General features: G+C 43.0%; 1 protein-coding gene across 3 annotated transcripts in view; it reads right to left on the reverse strand.

The window, feature by feature from the left end:
* gbe1b (glucan (1,4-alpha-), branching enzyme 1b) overlaps nucleotides 1-18,702 on the reverse strand; it is a 601,271-nt gene that overhangs the window by 167,005 nt on the left and 415,564 nt on the right. For all 3 annotated transcript variants that reach the window (XM_060833872.1, XM_060833871.1, XM_060833870.1), the window contains exon 10: nucleotides 18,064-18,162. In XM_060833872.1, the coding sequence (XP_060689855.1) occupies nucleotides 18,064-18,162 (99 nt within the window). The remainder of the gene's footprint in view (nucleotides 1-18,063; nucleotides 18,163-18,702) is intronic.

The following is an 18,702-nucleotide window of genomic DNA, read 5'->3' on the forward strand; positions in this document are numbered from 1 at the left end:
AAATTGGGGGGGCGGGGGGGGGGGGGAAGGCCAACTATACTAAAATTCGGCAGGAGTTGGGGAATGTAGATTGGGTACAGCTGTTTGAAGGTAAATCCACATTCGATATGTAGAAGACTTTTAAAAGGTTGATTAGAGTGCAAGACAGACATGTTCCTGTGAAAATGAGACTAAAGAAATGGCAAGATTAAGGAACCATGGATGACAGGTGAATTTGTGAGAGTAGCTAAGAGGAAAAAGCAAGCATACATGAAGTCTAGGCATCTGAAGACAGACAAAGCTTTGGAAGAATATCGGTAATGTAGGATCAATCTGAAACAAGGAATTAAGAAGGTTAAAAGAGTTCATGAAATATCTTTAGCAAACATGGTTAAGAAAATTCCAAAGTCTTTTATTCATATCTGAGGAGCAAGAGGGAAATGAGAGAAAAGGTTGGCCCACTCAAGGACAAAGGGGGAAAGTTATGCGTGGAGTCAGAGAAAATGGGCAAATTCTTAACAAGTATCTTGTATTGATATTCACTGAGGAGAGGGACATGGCAGATGTTGAGGTTAGGGAAAAATGTTTAATTACTTTAGGGCAAGACATCATAAGGAGGAAGTAAGTGTTGGGTACTCTAAAAGGCATCAAGGTGGACAAGTCCCCAGGTCCTGATGGAATCTATCCTAGGTTACTGAGGGAAGTGAGAGAGGAAATAGCTGGAGCCTTAACAGATATCTTTGCAGCATCCTTGAACATGGGTGAGGGCCTGGAGGATTGCAGAATTGCTCATGTTGTCCCCTTGTCCAAGAAGGGTGGCACGGATAATCTGGGTAATTATAGACCGGTGAGCCTGACGTCAGTGACAGAGAAGCTGCTGGAGAAGATACCAAGGGAAGAAAATGGGCTTATCAGTGATAGGCAACATGGTTTTGTGCAGGGAAGGTCATGTCTTACCAACTTAATAGAATTCTTTGAGAAAGTGACAAAGTTGATTGATGAGGAAGGGATGTAGATATCATATACATGGACTTCAGTAAGACATTCGATAAGGTTCCGCATGATAGGCTGATGGAGAAACTGAAGTTAGCTGACGCCCAGGGTTCATGAGCGAAATGGATAAAAAACTGGCTGGGCAACAGGAGACAGTAGTAGTGGAAGCGTGTTTCTCAAAATGGAGGATTGTGACCAGTGATGTTCCATAGGGATCTGTACTGGGACCACTGTTGTTTGTGATATACATAAATGATATGGAGGAAGGTGTAGGTTGCCTCATTAGCAAGTTTGCAGTTAACATTAAGATTGATGGACTTGCAGATAGTAAAGGGGACTGTCAGAGAATACGCAAGAATATAGGTAGATAGGAGAGTTGGGTGGAGAAATGGTAAATGGAGTTCAATCCAGGCAATTGCGAGGTGATGCAGTTTGGAAGATCCAATTCAAGAGCGAACTATACTATAAATGGAAACATCCTGGGGGAAATTGATGTACAAAGAGATCTGAGTATTCAGGTGCATTGTTTTCTCAAGGTGGCAATGTAAGTCAATACAGTGGTCAAGCAGGCACACAGCATACTTTCCTTCACTGGACACGGTATTGAGTACAAGAGTTGGCAGGTCATGTTACAGTTGTATAAGACGTGAGTTAGGCTACATTGGGAATACTGCGTGCAGTTCTGGTCGCCACATTACCAAAAGAATGTGGATGCTTTGGAGAGGGTGCAGAGGAGGTTCACCAGGATGTTGCCTGGAATGGAGGACACTAGCTATGAAGAGAGGTTAAGTAGATTAGGATTATTTTCATTCTAAAGACAGAGGTTGAGGGGTGGACCTGAATGAGATCTACAAAACCATGAGAGGTATAAACAGGGTGAATAGCAAGTAGCTTTTTCCCCCCAGAGTGGGGGGACTCAATTACGAGGGTTCACGAGTTCAAGGTGAGAGGGGAAACATTTAAGTGAGATATGCGTGGAAAAGTTCTTTATGCAGAGGATGGTGAGTGCCTGGAACACGCTGCCAGCAGAGGTGGTAGAGGGAGGCACAATAGTGTCATTTAAGATGTATTTAGACAGATACATGAATGGGCAGAGCCTGTGCTATAATTTTCTTTGTTCTTTGTTCTCCCCCTTTCCATTCAAGTCATTATTCTGTGAAGCGTTTCTAAGGTGGATTTTTGCACTTAAATTTTATCCTGCAGATAAATAAATCAATGAATTTACAAAATGTCCACACGGTCACTTTCTTAAGTCTGTGTGCCATTCTTAATCTCAACCGCTGACACTGAAAATATATAATTTTAGACTTCATCTAATTTTGATAGAGAAATAAATTAGTTCTACTAATGTCTACAGTCTCCACCTTTCACTGTTCAAAAATTAAAGATTCAAGATTAAATTCATCCATGTGAACATCCGGAATTTCTCTCTTGTTCAGCAATCCATAAGTGCAACTGACAAAATCATCCTGCACAAAGATACTTTAACCATAAAACATTAAGGCACAAAGGAGGCCATTTGATGCAAAGTTCCAGCTCTCTCTTATTGGATTTTTAACAAACAAGAGAAGCAAAACTGATGGAACTGGCAGAAAAGAAAGTGGGGTTGAGGTCATAACCATGTCAGCCATAACTGCCCCATATTAGCCATGACCTTATTGAATTGCTGTCAGGTTTGAAGGGCCGAATGGGCTACTCCTGCTGCAAAGCCTTCACCCACCTTTTGGAAAAGCTATCTGACTTGTTTATTTCTCACTCCTCTGCGAGATTCCCTTTTGTTCAGTTACTATTAAATCAGTGTGTTCCAGATTGCAGTTGCTGCCTAACTAATAAAAGCTCATCTTGCTCCCCCCAGCTAACAGTTCTTACACCAAAATATTTCAAATCTATCCTTATTGTGACTGAATGTTCTGAGAGGGGAAACAGGTTTACTTTATAACCCTACAGAATTTTGAAGAGCTCTGTGAAGTCTTACGTATGTGAATGGTGGATTAAGCTTTGGTTTCTGAAGTCTACAGCAGTTGAATAGTCTATTGTCTTTGAATGTCTAGAAGTGTATATGATCTCTTGCCATTTAGAAAGGTATTTGAAGGCACCCGGTTCATAACCATACACGCAACACAAAACAAAGAAAGAAAACACCAGGATAAATCAACATGACAGATACACTCTGCAAACACTTACATAGCATTTAATGGTTTTAGCAAGCCAGGGAAGAAATGATGTTCAAACTCAAAATTGTCAAATAAGAACTATTCATGAAAAACACAAAATTATCCTGCTTAATATGGATAGGCACACTGTCCTAATGATTTACTACATTCCTTAACAGAAACAGCACTTTTAAAAGGGAGAAGAACAGGCAAAGGAAGGCACATGGTGAGGTCAGTGCAGGGGAGACAGAGAGAGAGAGGGAGAGAGGGAGAGAGGGACCACAGCAGAGGAGTATCTGCACAGTTACTGCCTTTGCTGCTGAATCCACGTATCGCTGGACATCGGAGACCATCTGGGAAAATTAACAAACACTGAAAGTCACAACTGATCTTGGAGGAACCTGTTTGGGAGAGGGCACAGCTCAGAAACAGGTAAATGCAATTTAAGCTTACACCAAGTCTGCAGTAGTGGTAGAGTCAATTATATGTTTTATTGAGCTATGTCGCTTGACTAAACTTAAAATATAATCCATAAATATTAATTTAACCAGGAGCAGCATTTGTAGAAGAATAAAATGGTGCTATATTCTGTTTCCGTAGATTGGAAGAAGCAAAAATGGCCTTTAATAGGGTGACATGCTCTTCTTGTCGGATCTGGGAGTTTAGGGAGAGTTTACATGTTACTGAGGATTATATCTGCAATAAATGCCATTGGTTGCAAATCCTATCAGATCGAGTGTTTTGTTGGAGGATTTGAGCTATAGGGATAGGTTGAATAGGCAAGGGCTGTTTTCCCTGGAGCATCGGAGGCTGAGGGGTGACCTTATAGAGGTTTATAAAATCATGGATAGGATAAATAGACAGAATCTTTTCCCTGAGGTGGGGGTGTACAGAACTAGAGGGCATATGTTTAGGGTGAGAGGGGCAAGATATAAAAGAGATCTAAGGGGCAACGTTTTCACTCAGAGGGTGGTACATGTATGGAATGATATGCCAGAGGAAGTGATGGAGGCTGGTACAATTGCAACATTTAAAAGGCATTTGGATAGGTATATGAATAGGAAGGGTTTAGAGGAATATGGGCTGGGTGCTGACAGGCGGGACTCGATTGGGTTGGGATATCTGGTTGGCATGGACGGGTTGGACCGAAGGGTCTGTTTCCGTGCTCTACATCTCTATGACTTTATAAAAGCCCTCATAACAAGACTGCAACCTTCTTACAGTCAGACTATAAATACTAATCTGTTAATAACACGTTACAGTTAGACAGCATCTCAAAGGTGCAGAAATGTTCTAAGGTGCTTCACAGAGGTGTAACCACACCATTAAAAATAGGAGCAGGAGTAGGCTGTTCGGCCCCTCAGGCAGATTCTGCCATTCAGTAGGCTCATGAGCATCTGATATTGCCAAAGGTTACAGCAAAGGGCAGAAAAATGAATGTGGGCAAAGTGTTGTGGAAAGCAAAATGGTGACTTACATTAGCCCTTCTAACGGATAACTCAGTATTACAAAAGAACATGTAATCACAAAATTCAAATGATGACTTTAATCTGTTTATGGTTTGTAATACTATTTCACTCTTTAATTGGAAGACTGCACAGGGAAATAGTTTACTCAAACATAAAGGCCATCTCATGATAAAACCATAAGAACTAGGACCAGGAGCAGGCCATTCAGCCCCTCAAGCCTCCTCTACAATTCATATTCCTCACATCCACTTTCCCACATCTCCCCACTTATTTGCTGATTGATCGATTATGTCCCTCAGTCCCAATTATACACGCAAAGACTCGATCCAAGATCTCTGTGGGAAGGAGTTCCAAACATTCAACCCTCAGAAAAGAAATTCCTCCTCATCTCAGTCTTAAATTAGTGCCCCTTTATTTTGAGACTGCCCTCTGGTTCCAGACTATCCCACGAGAGGTAAAATCCTCTGATCGTGTACCATGTCAAACCCCTTAAGAATTTTACACGTTTCAATGAGATTACCTCTCATTCCTCTAAACTCCAATGAATAGAGTCACAGCATGGTCAATCTTTACTCATAAGACAATTCCTCCGTGCTGGGATCAGCCTCATGATTCTTCTCCAAACTGTTTCCAATGAAATGACATCTTCCCCATATAAATGTGGGTCAAAGGAGGAAATATTGGGGTTAACAAAGCATTTGGTCAGATGTGAGTTTTAATGAATGTAAAGTGACTGGGCCATGATGGAAAGCAAGGATGGCAAGCAAAAGAGAGAGATGGAGGGAAAGAAGTATAGCAGACTAAAGGGGACGGAAGAGGATGGAGGAGAAGAAGGAGGAAAGAGCAGCATAGGAACAAAGGGGTGGAGAAGGATGCGGAGGAGGTATACAGTAAACAAGGAGGAGCCTTTCCAGTGGCCGAAGGATCAGCAGCTAAAGTACGAATTTAACAATAAAGCTGAGGTGAAATGAGACAGCAATTTGTTTACACAGAGAGCGATGGAAGAGATTCAACTGCCCAGACTGTGGGGAGTAAATGAGGAAAGGGTGTAGAATTGTATCGCTCACAATCCTGATTCCTCTACAGACCACAGACATCTTCAAGGTGCCCTCTGGAATCCAGGAGTCTACTTCCAACGTGTCTCCTCAGAAACAGTTGTCATTGAAATCAATGAGAGCTTCAGCTTTCCAGCCGTAAGTCCCTTTTCGAAACCCCTTCTAAAGACACAATTTGTTTAACCAGATGTAACTGAGTTTTAAACAGTGAAACAATTATCTGCATTTGACGGATGACAGAAGGCCCTGTAAAATAACGTTATATTCATTGAATTAAGCATTTTTTGTGAGAAAAAGATTATTCTGAATATTTTAGATTCTACATTTGCTTCTTATGTATGCTTGAATCTTTAGCTCTCTCAGTGTAAAAATAAATTAACAGTGAGTTTATTTAAATGCTTTTCATCAGCGGTTTGTTTGCATCTGAAAAAATTATAATGTGATTGGCTGTTTGGGCAGCCTGGTGGCATCACTGTAATTTCATGCAGAGAATCCTCAATAAAGAATGTTACAATCAGCTGAAACGTCACTTGGATCCTTGGTGAGGCTTACTTTGAGATTAGCAGTAAGTGCTTTTGCTTCACCCATTGACTGCGAGCTCTGAACCATCCAATATGAAGAGAAGTGAACAAATATTTGGAGTAAAATTTATAGGATTGAGGGAAAAAAAATCAAGGGAATGGCCATAATTGGATAAGTTTACAAGAGAGTCCACTCTCTTGTACTTTATCATTCAGCAGATGTTCGATGTTGATGAGCTGTCATGAAGTTTTACCCAAACTTGCCATTGTGTACAGTTGTAGCACTCAGTGTGAGTTAATACTGTCGCAGAATCTGTCGAGCATCGTGTGCAGTTCATAGAAACAGAAAATACGAGGGGGCAAATTATTAACAGTCTCATGGAATGGGGAGGGCGGGGGGGGGTGGGAAGGGGAGGGGACATGGTGACAAGATGCAACAAGTTGAAAGAAAAGCAAGAAATGGGTATTTGTTCACAATTTGAAGGTGTTGAACTCAATATTAAGTCCAAAAGGCTGTAAAATGCTGAGATTGAAGATGACATGCTGTTAGTTTTGATTATGATTCGCTGGAGCACTGGAGTTCTGAGGACTGACTATGGGCAGGCGAGCAGGACGCTGTGTTAAAATGACTGAAGGTCGGGGTCATGCTTGCACACGGACTGGAGGTGCTCTGCAAAACGGTCACGCAGTTTGTTTTGGTTTCTCCAACGTAGAGCAGGCCACATTGGGTGCAGCAAATACAATGTACAAGATTGGATGAGGTATAGGTGAAATGCTGCTTCACCTGCAAAGACTGTTTACGCTGTTGGATGGTGAGCAGGGAGGAGATGAAGGGGCAGGTGTTATACCTTTGGCAGTTACATGGGAAGGTGCCTTGGTAAGGGATAGTTTTGGTAGTCGAGGAATGGACTAGGGTGTCCCGGTGTCGTTCTGCTGGAATGGTCTGAAATGGCGGCAAATAATCCTTTGAATGCGGAGACTAAGAGGATGAAAAGTAAGGACCATAAGGACCCGATCACGCTGCTGAGAGAGATGGGAAGGAGCAAGGGCGGAAAACTGGGTGATAGATCGGATGTGGTTGAGGGCCCTGTCAAACACAGTGGATGACAAACTGCGGTCATGGAAGAAACAAGCCTTGTTAGCAGCACTGCTTTGTAAAGTGGCATTATCCAAACAGAGAGAAGAGAATAGAATAGAATCCCTATCGTGTAGAAACAGGCCATTTGGCCCAGCAAATCCACACCGACCCTTCAAAAAGTAACCCACTCAGACCCATTCCCCAACCCTATTATTCTACATTTACCCCTGAATAAGGCATGAAAACTACACATCCCTGAACACTGAGTAATTTAGCATGACCAATTCATCTAACCTGTACATCTTCGGACTGTGGGAGGAGACTGGAGCACATCAAGGAAACTCATGCAGACAGGTGGAGAATGTGCAAACTTCACACAGACTGTCACCCGACGCGGGAATTGAACCCGGGCCCTGGCACAGTGAGGCAGCAGTGCTTACCACTGAACCACCGTGCCACTCTAACCACTGAACTTTCATGCCACCGGTGATGTGACATGAGCGAAGGAACTGGGAGAATCAGATGGAGTCCTTGCAGGATGTGAGAGGTGGCAAGCTGTAGTGAAGGTGGCTATAGGAGTCAGTGGCTTCGAAGTGGATGGCAGTGGACAGTTATAGGAAAAGAGGGTTATTTTGCCCATCGAGCTCACTCAACCATTCAAGATGACCATCGGTAATCCTTGACCTCATATCTATGGCCCATTATCTCCTTGCACCCATTGATATCTTTCGTCTCTCGGAGAAAGTGAGGACTGCAGATGCTGGAGAGTCAGAGTCAAAACATGTGACTCTGGAAAAGCACAGCAAGAGGAGCAGGAAAATCAACGATTTGGTCTCTATTCCTGATGAAGGGATTTTGCCCGAAATGTCAATTCTCCTGCCTGACCTGCTGTGATTTTCCAGCACCACACTCTAATCTAGACTCGGATCTCCAGCATCTACAGTCCTTACTTTTGCCTAAAAGCACAGCAAGTGAGGCAGCATCCCAGGAGCAGGAGAGTTGACGTTTCAGACATAAGTCCTTCATCATTAGTCTCTAGAAATAAATATATCTCTTTCTGAAATATTGCTACAGCGGGCGCACAGAGAGGGGAGCCGGAAGGTAAGCAGAGACCAGTTTAAATTAACGTTTTTCTTTTTGCAGTCTGTTTTTTTTTCAACTAGGAGCGGGAACCCGGAAGTCGTCAACAGAGGCTTCTGGGAAGGTAAGAAGCTTGAGTGGAGAAGGAACACGAGACACTCCACGTGTAGTGTCTCCCACCCTCCCTCCTCCTCTAACCTAAAAAGGACTCAGTCGGCTGAACAGGTAAGCTACTTAGTGTTCTTGTTTTGGAGACTAAGTGTAGAGTTATGGCAGTGCAGGCAGTGGAATGTTCCTCCTGCAGGATGTTTGAGGTAGGGGTGACCACCGATGCTCCTGCTGACTTCACCTGCAGGAAGTGCAGCCAGCTCCAGCTCCTCACAGACTACGTTAGGGAACTGGAGCTGGAGTTGGATGAACTGAGGATTGTTCGAGAGGCTGAGAGGGTGATAGGTAGAAGCTACAGGGATATAGTTACGCCAGAGAACAGAGGTAGCTGGGTAACAGTTAGAGGTGGGAAGGGGAGGAAGCAGGCAGTGCAGGGATCCCCTGTGGTCGTTCCCCTCAACGATAAGTATACCACTTTGGATACTGTTGGGGAGGATGGCCTAGCAGGGGTAAGCTGCAGTGACCGGGTCTCTGGCATGAGGTCCGGCTCTGAGGCCCAGAAGGGAAAGGGGGAAGAGGACGAGAGCGCTAGTTATAGGAGACTCTATAGTTAGAGGGACAGACAGGTCGTTCTGTGGACATGGGCCAGACTCTTGGATGGTTTGTTGCCTCCCGGGTGCCAGGGTCCGAGACGTCTCGGACCGTGTCTTCAGAATCCTTAAGGGGGAGGGTGTGCAGCCAGAAGTCGTGGTGCACACTGGCATCAACGACATAGGTAGGAAGAGGGGTGAGGAGGTCATTCAAGAGCTCAGGGAGTTAGGCTGGAAGCTAAAAGCTAGAACGGACAGAGTCGTCATCTCTGGGGTGTTGCCGGTGCCGCGTGACAGTGAGGCAAGGAATAGGGAGAGAGTGCAGTTGAACATGTGGCTGCAAGGATGGTGTAGGAGGGAGGGCTTCAGGTATTTGGACAATTGGACTGCATTCTGGGGAAGGTGGGACCTGTACAAACAGGACGGGTTGCACCTGGACCAGAAGGGCACCAATATCCTGGGAGGTAGGTTTGCTAGCACTCTTCGGGGGGGGGGGTTAAACTAATTTGGCAGGGGGATGGGATCCGGACTTGTAGTCCAGCAAGTAGGTTAGCTGTTTTTCAGGATGTCCACGAATGTAGGGAGGCTGTGGAGAAGGTAGCACTGACGGGGAATACTTGCGGACACAGAGATGGGCTCAAGTGCGTATACTTCAACACAAGGAGTATCAGAAATAAGGTGGGTGAACTTAAGGCATGGATCGGTACTTGGAACTACGATGTTGTGGCCATCACGGAAACGTGGATAGAAGAGGGACAGGAATGGTTGTTGGAGGTGCCTGGTTATAGATGTTTCAGTAAGATTGGGGGGGGGGCGGTAAAAAAGGAGGGGGTGTGGCGTTGCTAATTAGAAATGGTATAATGGCTGCAGAAAGGCAGTTCGAGGGGGATCTGCCTTTGCAGGTAGTATGGTGTGAAGTCAGAAATAGGAAAGGAGCAGTCACCTTGTTGGGTGTTTACTATAGGCCCCCCAATAGCAGCAGAGATGTGGAGAAACAGATTGGGAAACAGATTTTGGAAAGGTGCAGAAGCCACAGGGTAGTAGTCATGGGCGATTTCAACTTTCCAAATATTGATTGGAAGCTCTTTAGATCAAGTAGATTGGATGGGGCGGTGTTTGTGCAGTGTGTCCAGGAAGCTTTTCTAACTCAGTATGTAGATTGTCCGACCAGAGGGGAGGCCATATTGGATTTGGTACTTGGTAACGAACCGGGACAAGTGATGGGCTTGATAGTGGGCGAGCATTTTGGTGATGGTGACCACAATTCTGTGACTTTCACCTCGGTTATGGAGAGAGATAGGTGCGTTCAACAGGGTAGGTTTTACAATTGGGGGAAGGGTAAATACGATGCTGCAAGACAGGATCTGAGGAGCATAAGTTGGGAGCATAGGCTGTCAGGGAAGGATGTCATTGAAATGTGGAACTTTTTCAAGGAACAGATACAACGTGTCCTTGATATGTATGTACCTGTCAGGCAGGAAAGAGATGGTCGTATGAGGGAACCTCAGTTGACGAGGGAGGTTGAATGTCTTGTAAGGAGGAAGGAGGAAGCTTACATAAGGTTGAGGAAACAAGGTTCAGACAGAGCGTTGGAGGGATACAGGATAGCCAGGAGGGAGCTGAAAAAAGGAATTAGGAGAGCTAAGAGAGGGCATGAAAAATCTTTGGCGGGTAGGACCAAGGATAACCCCAAGTCCTTTTATGTGTATGTGAGAAACATGAGAATGACGAGAACAAGGGTAGGTCTGATCAAGGACAGGAGTGGGAGACTGTGTATTGAGTTGGAAGAGATAGGAGAGGTCTTGAACAAGTACTTTTCTTCAGTATTTACAAATGAGAGGGACCGTATTGTTGAAGAGGAGAGTATGAAATGGACTGGTAAGCTAGAGGAGATACTTTTTAGGAAGGAAGATGTGTTGGGCATTTTGAAAAAATTGAGGATAGACAAGTCCCCCAGGCCTGACGGGATATATCCTAGGATTATGTGGGAAGCAAGAGAGGAAATTGCAGAACCGTTGGCAATGATCTTTTCGTCTTCACTGTCAATGGGAGTGGTGCCAGGGGACTGGAGAGTAGCGAATGTTGTGCCCCTGTTCAAAAAAGTGAATAGGGATAACCCCGGGAATTACAGGCCAGTTAGTCTTACTTCGGTGGTAGGCAAAGTAATGGAAAGGGTACTGAGGGATAGGATTTATGAGTATCTGGAAAGACACTGCTTGATTAGGGACAGCCAGCATGGATTTGTGAAGGGTAGGTCTTGCCTTACAAGTCTTATTGAATTCTTTGAGGAGGTGACCAAACATGTGGATGAGGGTAGAGCAGTGGATGTATTGTATATGGATTTTAGTAAGGCATTTGATAAGGTTCCCCTTGGTAGGCTTACGCAGAAAGTCAGGAGGCATGGGACAGTGGGAAGTTTGGCCAGTCGGATACAGAACTGGCTAACCGGTCGAAGTCAGAGAGTGGTGGTAGATGGTAAATATTCAGCCTGGAGCCCAGTTACAAGTGGAGTTCCACAGGGATCAGTTCTGGGTCCTCTGCTGTTTGTAATTTTTATTAATGACTTGGAAGAGGGAGTCGAAGGGTGGGTCAGTAAATTTGCAGACGATACGAAGATAGGTGGAGTTGTGGATAGCGAGGAGTGCTGTTGTTGGCTGCAAAAGGGACTTAGATATGATGCAGAGCTGGGCTGAGGAGTGGCAGATGGAGTTCAACCCTGTCAAGTGTGAGGTTGTCCATTTTGGAAGGACAAATAAGAATGTGGAATACAGGGTTAACGGTAGGGTTCTTAGTAAGGTGGAGGAGCAGAGGGATCTTGGGGCCTATGTTCATAGATCTTTGAAAGTTGCCACTCAGGTGGATAGAGCTTGTAAGAAGGCCTATGGTGTATTCGCGTTCATTAGCAGAGGGATTGAATTCAAGAGTTGAGAGGTGATGTTGCAGCTGTATAGGACCTTGGTAAGGCCACATTTGGAGAGCTGTGAGCAGTTCTGGTCACCTCACTTTAGGAAAGATGTGGAAGCTTTGGGGAGGGTGCAGAGGAGATTTACCAGGATGTTGCCTGGAATGGAGAATAGGTCGTATGAGGATAGGTTGACAGTGCTAGGCCTTTTCTCATTGGAACGGCGAAGGATGAGGGGTGACTTGATAGAGGTTTATAAGATAATCAGGGGAACAGATAGAGTAGACAGTCAGAGACTTTTTCCCCGGGTACAACAGAGTGTTAGAAGGGGACATAAATTTAAGATGAAGGGTGGAAGGTACGGGGGATGTCAGGGGTAGGTTCTTTCCAGAGAGTGGTGGGGGCATGGAATCGACTGCCTGTGGGAGTGGCAGAGTCAAAATCATTGGTGACCTTTTAGTGGCAATTGGATGGGTACATAGATAGGTGCTTAAGCTAGGACAAATGTTCGACACATCGTGGGCCAAAGGGCCTGTTCTGTGCTGTAGTGTTCTATGTTCTATTCTTCAGACAAAAATACAATCATATAAATGTTTTTCCTGGGCTGGCATAGTCATGTGACCTCAAATGAGAGGCACAACCTGTAGTCAAACATCTTAATTTTCAGTTCAACAAAGTTCTTGTATTGAACATAAAGCTGTCTTGCACATTCAAAACAAATATACTCGTGGACTTGGCTTTCACAACTTTCTGTGGTGGAAAATTCTACAGGTTCACAAACTGAGTGAACAAATTGGTCATCTCAGGCCATTGCAGACCTACCACAAATCCCAAGAACGTAACATCGTGTTCAGGAACCCCTTTTAGATTTTATCTATATTTCTGATTCCTTAAAACCTCAATGAATACATCGATCCAAGTCCTCTTACTGCGGCATCAACCTGGCGAAACATTGCTGCACACCCTTTACGGCAAATAAGGACAGTAAAACAGCAGACAACACTCCAAGTATACTGTCAGTAAACCCCTGTACAACTGCAGTAAGACTTGCTTGTTCGTGTACTCAAACCCTTTTACATTGAAGACCAAAATACTGTTTACAACTTCAACATCATATCAACTGCATAAAATATCCCAACACATCTGCACTGAATAGAGAACCTTCTGCCCCTGAAGCAGGTGGATTGCTACTGAAATCCTCATCTATACTTTCATCTTCTCCAGACAATTTAATGATGTACTCGCCAATCTCCCAACTTTCACCCTGTAAAACCTCATTCAAAACACTCCTGCGTGTAACTGCACTACCATTCAGTTCTGATTACCAATCACCTTGTGCTCATTGATCCTGGTCTTTCAAGTGCCTCCATGGTCACTCCCATCTCCATTACTTTTATCTCCTCTCAGCCTCACAACCCGGTGAAATGCTGTGGTCTCACAATTCTGTCTTCCGTACAAGCCTAATGCTCAGTGTTATGGACGAGGTTAGACCACTCAAAACATTTTTAAGCAGGCAGCCCAGACCATAACTTTGCAATTTGTTTCAGTAAGTATACAATGAAAATTACCCGGAGTAAGTCAGCGAGGTTGACTACCAGGTTTCAAAACAGACAAAAATGTGTTCACAAAATTACAGAATAAAACACAAAGAACAGAATAAAGAACCCCTACAGAACTCAATCAATCCAAATTAGACTTAATTATGCTGTTCCAAATATACACAACGAAAATGAAACAAATGCTGACAGGTTGAAGTTAAAAGGACAGAAGGAGAAAGAATTTCGCACTCTGTTTCCAAACAGCTGAATGCCTAACTAGAGAGAGCTAGAGAGCTGACCACTCCCCTTTCATTCTACAGGTCACTTCTAAAATATGACCCCTTTGGCCTGAAGTCTCATTTGTTTACATAGAAACAAAAGGCCTCTCAAAATCCTTCCTCATATCTGTACCAAACTATTTGGAGCCAGGAGGGCTTTATGACCCCTCTGAAAAACATCAAGGAACCAGTATCCTTGAGAAAAGGAACAGTTTTCAGAAAAAAAGAGACCAGCTTTGTGATAACTGTCCTCATCTTTTACTAATCTCAAAAAATCCCTTCCTAATTCTGTGCTTCTCTACCTCTGTTCCTTTTATAATTCTTCTTAAAGCTGACTATGGCCCACAGTATGACTGAATGTATCGGCATCCCAGAATGAAATCTGGCTTTACAGATCTTTGTTTTTGTTTAATCCGTGATTATCACTCAAATTCCCAAGGGATGGCAACCACCTTTAACAATAGAAGCTTATCGACAAAAAGATTTTGAAAAACGCACGCTAAATATACAAGATAGTTAGCAAGGTTTCAAAGTTCCAAGCTTTTTCTCAGCAAGTTCTTGTGTCTGGAAAGTTTCCTTCCTTATCTCATCTCTATAAGTTGCTGCCTAACTTACACATTACAATTGTTCTGCCATGGGCTGCAGAGAAAATTCGATGAGTCCTTTCCTAGTCGGTGGACATGAACTTTTCACAAATGTGAGAATCTACACTTTGTCAGTTATAATTAAGGATCTCACTTTGGAATAAATGCCAGCAGGCAGTATGGGGCAATTAAAATGTTGAATGAGCTATATTTTGAACAGATCTAGCAATTCAAGACTAGCATGCATAAGATGCCAAGGACCATCATTAGCAGAAGGATTATATAAAACAGAGAATCAGAATTAACACAATCTGCGTCCAAATGTTCTGGCATATGCCCATCAAGTTGGGAATCAACTCTGGTTCAATGGAGAGTGCAGGAGGGCACGCCAACAGCAGCACCAAAATGAGGTATCGACCCAATAAAGTGAAAACATAGTGCATGTCTTTATTCAATCCGCCAAATATCATAAACAGTCAGTGATGAACTGAGCGAAGCATTGAACAACCAACAGATTTGATCTGCAAATATTGGTGGACAATTAAGTAATTCACTGGAGGAGGAAGATCCATAAATACCAAACCCTTAATGGTTCGAGAGCCCCATACATCAGTGCAAAAGGTAAGGCTGAAGTATTTGTAACAACGTTCAGCCAGAAGTGCCAAGTGGACACTCCATCTCAGCCTCCCCCAGTGGTCCCCAGCATTGCAGACACCGGTCTTCAACAAATTCGGTTCACATCATGTAATATAAAGAAACAGCTGGAGGCACTGGAAACTGCAAAGGCTTTGGATCCTGGCAACATTCTGACAATAATGCTGAAAGCTTATGCTTCAGAACTTGCTGCTCCCCCTTACCAAGCTGTTTCTGTACAGCTACAACATTGGTATCTACCCGACAATATGAAAAATTGCCGAGGTATGTCCTGTACACATTGAAAGGACAATTTAATCCTGACAATTACCATCACATCAGGCTACTCTGAGTCATCAGTAATGGATGAAGTTATCTACAGTACTTAGCAATAAACTGCTCACTGATGCTCCATTTCAAATAAGCCAGGAAACTCCGTTCTTGTCATCAGTAGATTCTTGGTTCAAACATTGGACAAAAGAGCTCTATGTTAGTGGTGAGCTGAGAGTGAAACATACTTGATAAAATATTAAAAATCACACAACACCAGGTTATAGTCCAACAGGTTTAATTGGAAGCACTAGCTTTCGGAGTGCTGCTCCTTCATTAGGTGGTTGAAGGAGTGTTGCTCCGAAAGCAAGTGCTTCCAATTAAGCCTATTGGACTATAACCTGGTGTTGTGTGATTTTTAACTTTGTACACCCCAGTCCAACACCGGCATCTCCAAATCATGATCAAATGTGACATCAATCGGCCTGAGCAAAATTAAAGTCAATGGGAATCAGAATAAAACTCTCCACTGGTTGGAATCATATACAGTCATAAAGATGCATAATACGGAAACAGGCCCTTTGGTCCAACCAGATATCTTAAATAAATCTAGTCCCATTTGCCAGCATTTGGCCCATATTCCTCTAAACCCTTCCTATTCATATACCCATCCAGATGACTTTTAAATGTTGTAATTTTACTAGCCTCCACCAGTTCCTCTGGCAGCTCATTCCATACACGTACCACCCTCTGTGTGAAAAAGTTGATACTTAGATTCCTTTCAAATCTTTCCCCTCTCACCATAAACCTATGCCCTCTAGTTCTGGACTCCCCCACCCCATGGAAAAGACCTTGTCTATTTACCCTATCCATGCCCCTCATAATTTCATAAATCTTTAAGAGGTCACCCCTCAGCCTCTGACACTCCAGGGAAAACAGCCCAAGCCTATTCAGCCTCTTTCATTCAAACCCTCCAATCATGGCAACATCCTTGTCTAGCACAAAGAACGACCTTTTTTTTGATGTCAGTTATCTCAATCCAAGATATTTCTGCAAGAGTTCCTCAGAATAGTGTCCTCGGCCTAACCATCAATGCTGCTTTATCATAACCTTCCCTCCATGACAAAGCTACAAATGGGGATCTTCACTGATGATTGAACAATTCATGTTCACCAGTGACATTCCGACTCCTCAGATACTGACGCAGTCCATGTCCAAATGCAGCAAAACCTGGATGATGTTGAGTCTTGGGTTGACAAGTGGCAAGTGACATTTGTACCACACAAATGCCGGTCATTGACCATCTCCAATGAGAGAATCAGCCAATACCTCTTCATATTCAATGTTGTCACCATCACTGAATTCCCCATTATCAACATCCTGGGATTACCAATGACCAGAAGGTAAGCTGTACCAGTGAAACCAAGAGCATGTCAGAGGCTGGGAATACTTGGGAAAGGAACTCACCTTCTGACTCCCCAAAGCCTGTAAACCATTGACAAGACACAAGTCAGGAATATGATGGAATACCTTCCATTTGTAAGAACACATTTTCAATAACACTCATGGAACTTGACGCCAGCCAAGACAGCCAGTTGCTTGCTTGTTTATGGATGTTAATCACTCCCTCAACAACTGCAATTTAGGAATGTGCAGCAGTCAAATTTGGAAACACCACACCTCTTTACAGCAAAGAGATGAATGAGCAGACAATGGATTTTTTGGTGCTGGTTGCTTCTGTTAGTCATTTGCTCCAGTACTACTGTGTCTGACCTTCCATTTCTTCAGTTTTTTCTTTGCTTCCACTTGAGCTCTCAACAAACCAAAGCCTAAACACTTCACTCATCTTGACAAGATCAACAATGACACTAGAAGTTGACTCCATACATGAACAGAGCAGATTTCTTAAAACATCAAACATATGTACAAGAACAAGTCACTGTAATAGAATCGCATACCCCAATGTCATATTTAATACAAGCCTCTCCCACCTTCACATCTCATCCTAGCAACTTATCTTTCCATTTCGTTCTCCAGTATTTGATCATTTATGATTATTTATGTTATTGAACCTCAATGATTTTGCAAAACAGCATGCTCCGCTTTTGATCTAGTTATATAAACAGAATTATATAGGCTCTTTGGCTAACGATGTTTCTCTTGAATTCCTCAGCAGATTTATTCACAGCCATCTTCCATTTATGGCACCTAGCTTTGAAGGCCAGATGAATGGAAACAGTTTCTCTGGTGACCAGATTTGCTCATCAAGATCAAAGGGCCACTGCTTATAAAAAGAGGGGTGATGTCAAACAAAGTGACAGTGAGAAGATGTGCATGCAGGAATGAGACTGCGTAAGTTAAATGGCTGTTCTTAGGTCAGAAAGGTTGATGGATGTTAACAGTTATTAGACACCAGAAAGGACTTGGATGGAACAATACAGGTGACTACTGAATGCACTATCTAATCAATCCCACATCTTGTCTTTTCTGCAGAGGATTGTTAATATTACCTTTCCAACTATTCATCTTTCAGTTTGAATGCCGTTTTTACTATTGAATATGCTTCTGATTCCTTTGCAGACATCACACTGCAGTTTTCAATATTTTGCTGCATAATAGAAATTACACTCTTAATTAATAGAATTTACTGTGGTGTGTTAATGGGCAATTAATGTGCAAATTCACAAGTTCTTTAAAAACAAAGGGAAAGCTGAGCACAAAGCAAGCGGGAGTGCAACATCAACTGAACAGTAAGTTATGAGCGTTTCCAATTTTCAGTCAATCTTTGCATCCTCAAATCTGCGGTCCTTTGTGCATTAACTTAGGGCTCACCTGGATCCACTTGTCAGGAATAGCCATTGCCAAACGATAATCAAAACCACCACCTCCTTCAATCATAGGCCGACACAATGTGGGCATTCCTGACACATCCTGAAAAACACATTTCCAATTAGTATACTCAGAGATTCTGATTTCATATACCTCTTCACAGTCCACTTTACCAAGGAAGCAACATTGCACAGCAGCCAATTTATACACAGCAAGACCGCATCAATAAGAGCACAAATGAAAAATGCTGCAAATCTGAAATAAAAACAAAACACAGCAAAACAGAGATTCTCTGAGAGAAAAAAGATTTAATGTTTCAGCTCAAATACCCTTTTATCAGACTTATTTATTTTATTTATAAGATAAATCATTATTAATTTCTTTTGCTAGTCGAGTGTCAAATGTTAGCCACGTTGTTTGGAATGGTAGCTCAATGATCATGTTCTAAACTGATAACTTAGAATAATGCTCTGGGAACAGAAGTTCAAACCCATGATCACAACTGGGAAATTTACATACAATAATCTGGAATTGAAAATCTCATCTCAGCAATGATGAACAGAAACAATGATGCCAACACTTTTTTAGAGGATAAATTAGTGCTTCATATTGAACGACATGTAGAAGAAGTATTGACAACAG

Source organism: Hemiscyllium ocellatum, chromosome 12 (assembly GCF_020745735.1).
Source record: "Hemiscyllium ocellatum isolate sHemOce1 chromosome 12, sHemOce1.pat.X.cur, whole genome shotgun sequence".
Lineage (NCBI taxonomy): Eukaryota > Metazoa > Chordata > Chondrichthyes > Orectolobiformes > Hemiscylliidae > Hemiscyllium > Hemiscyllium ocellatum.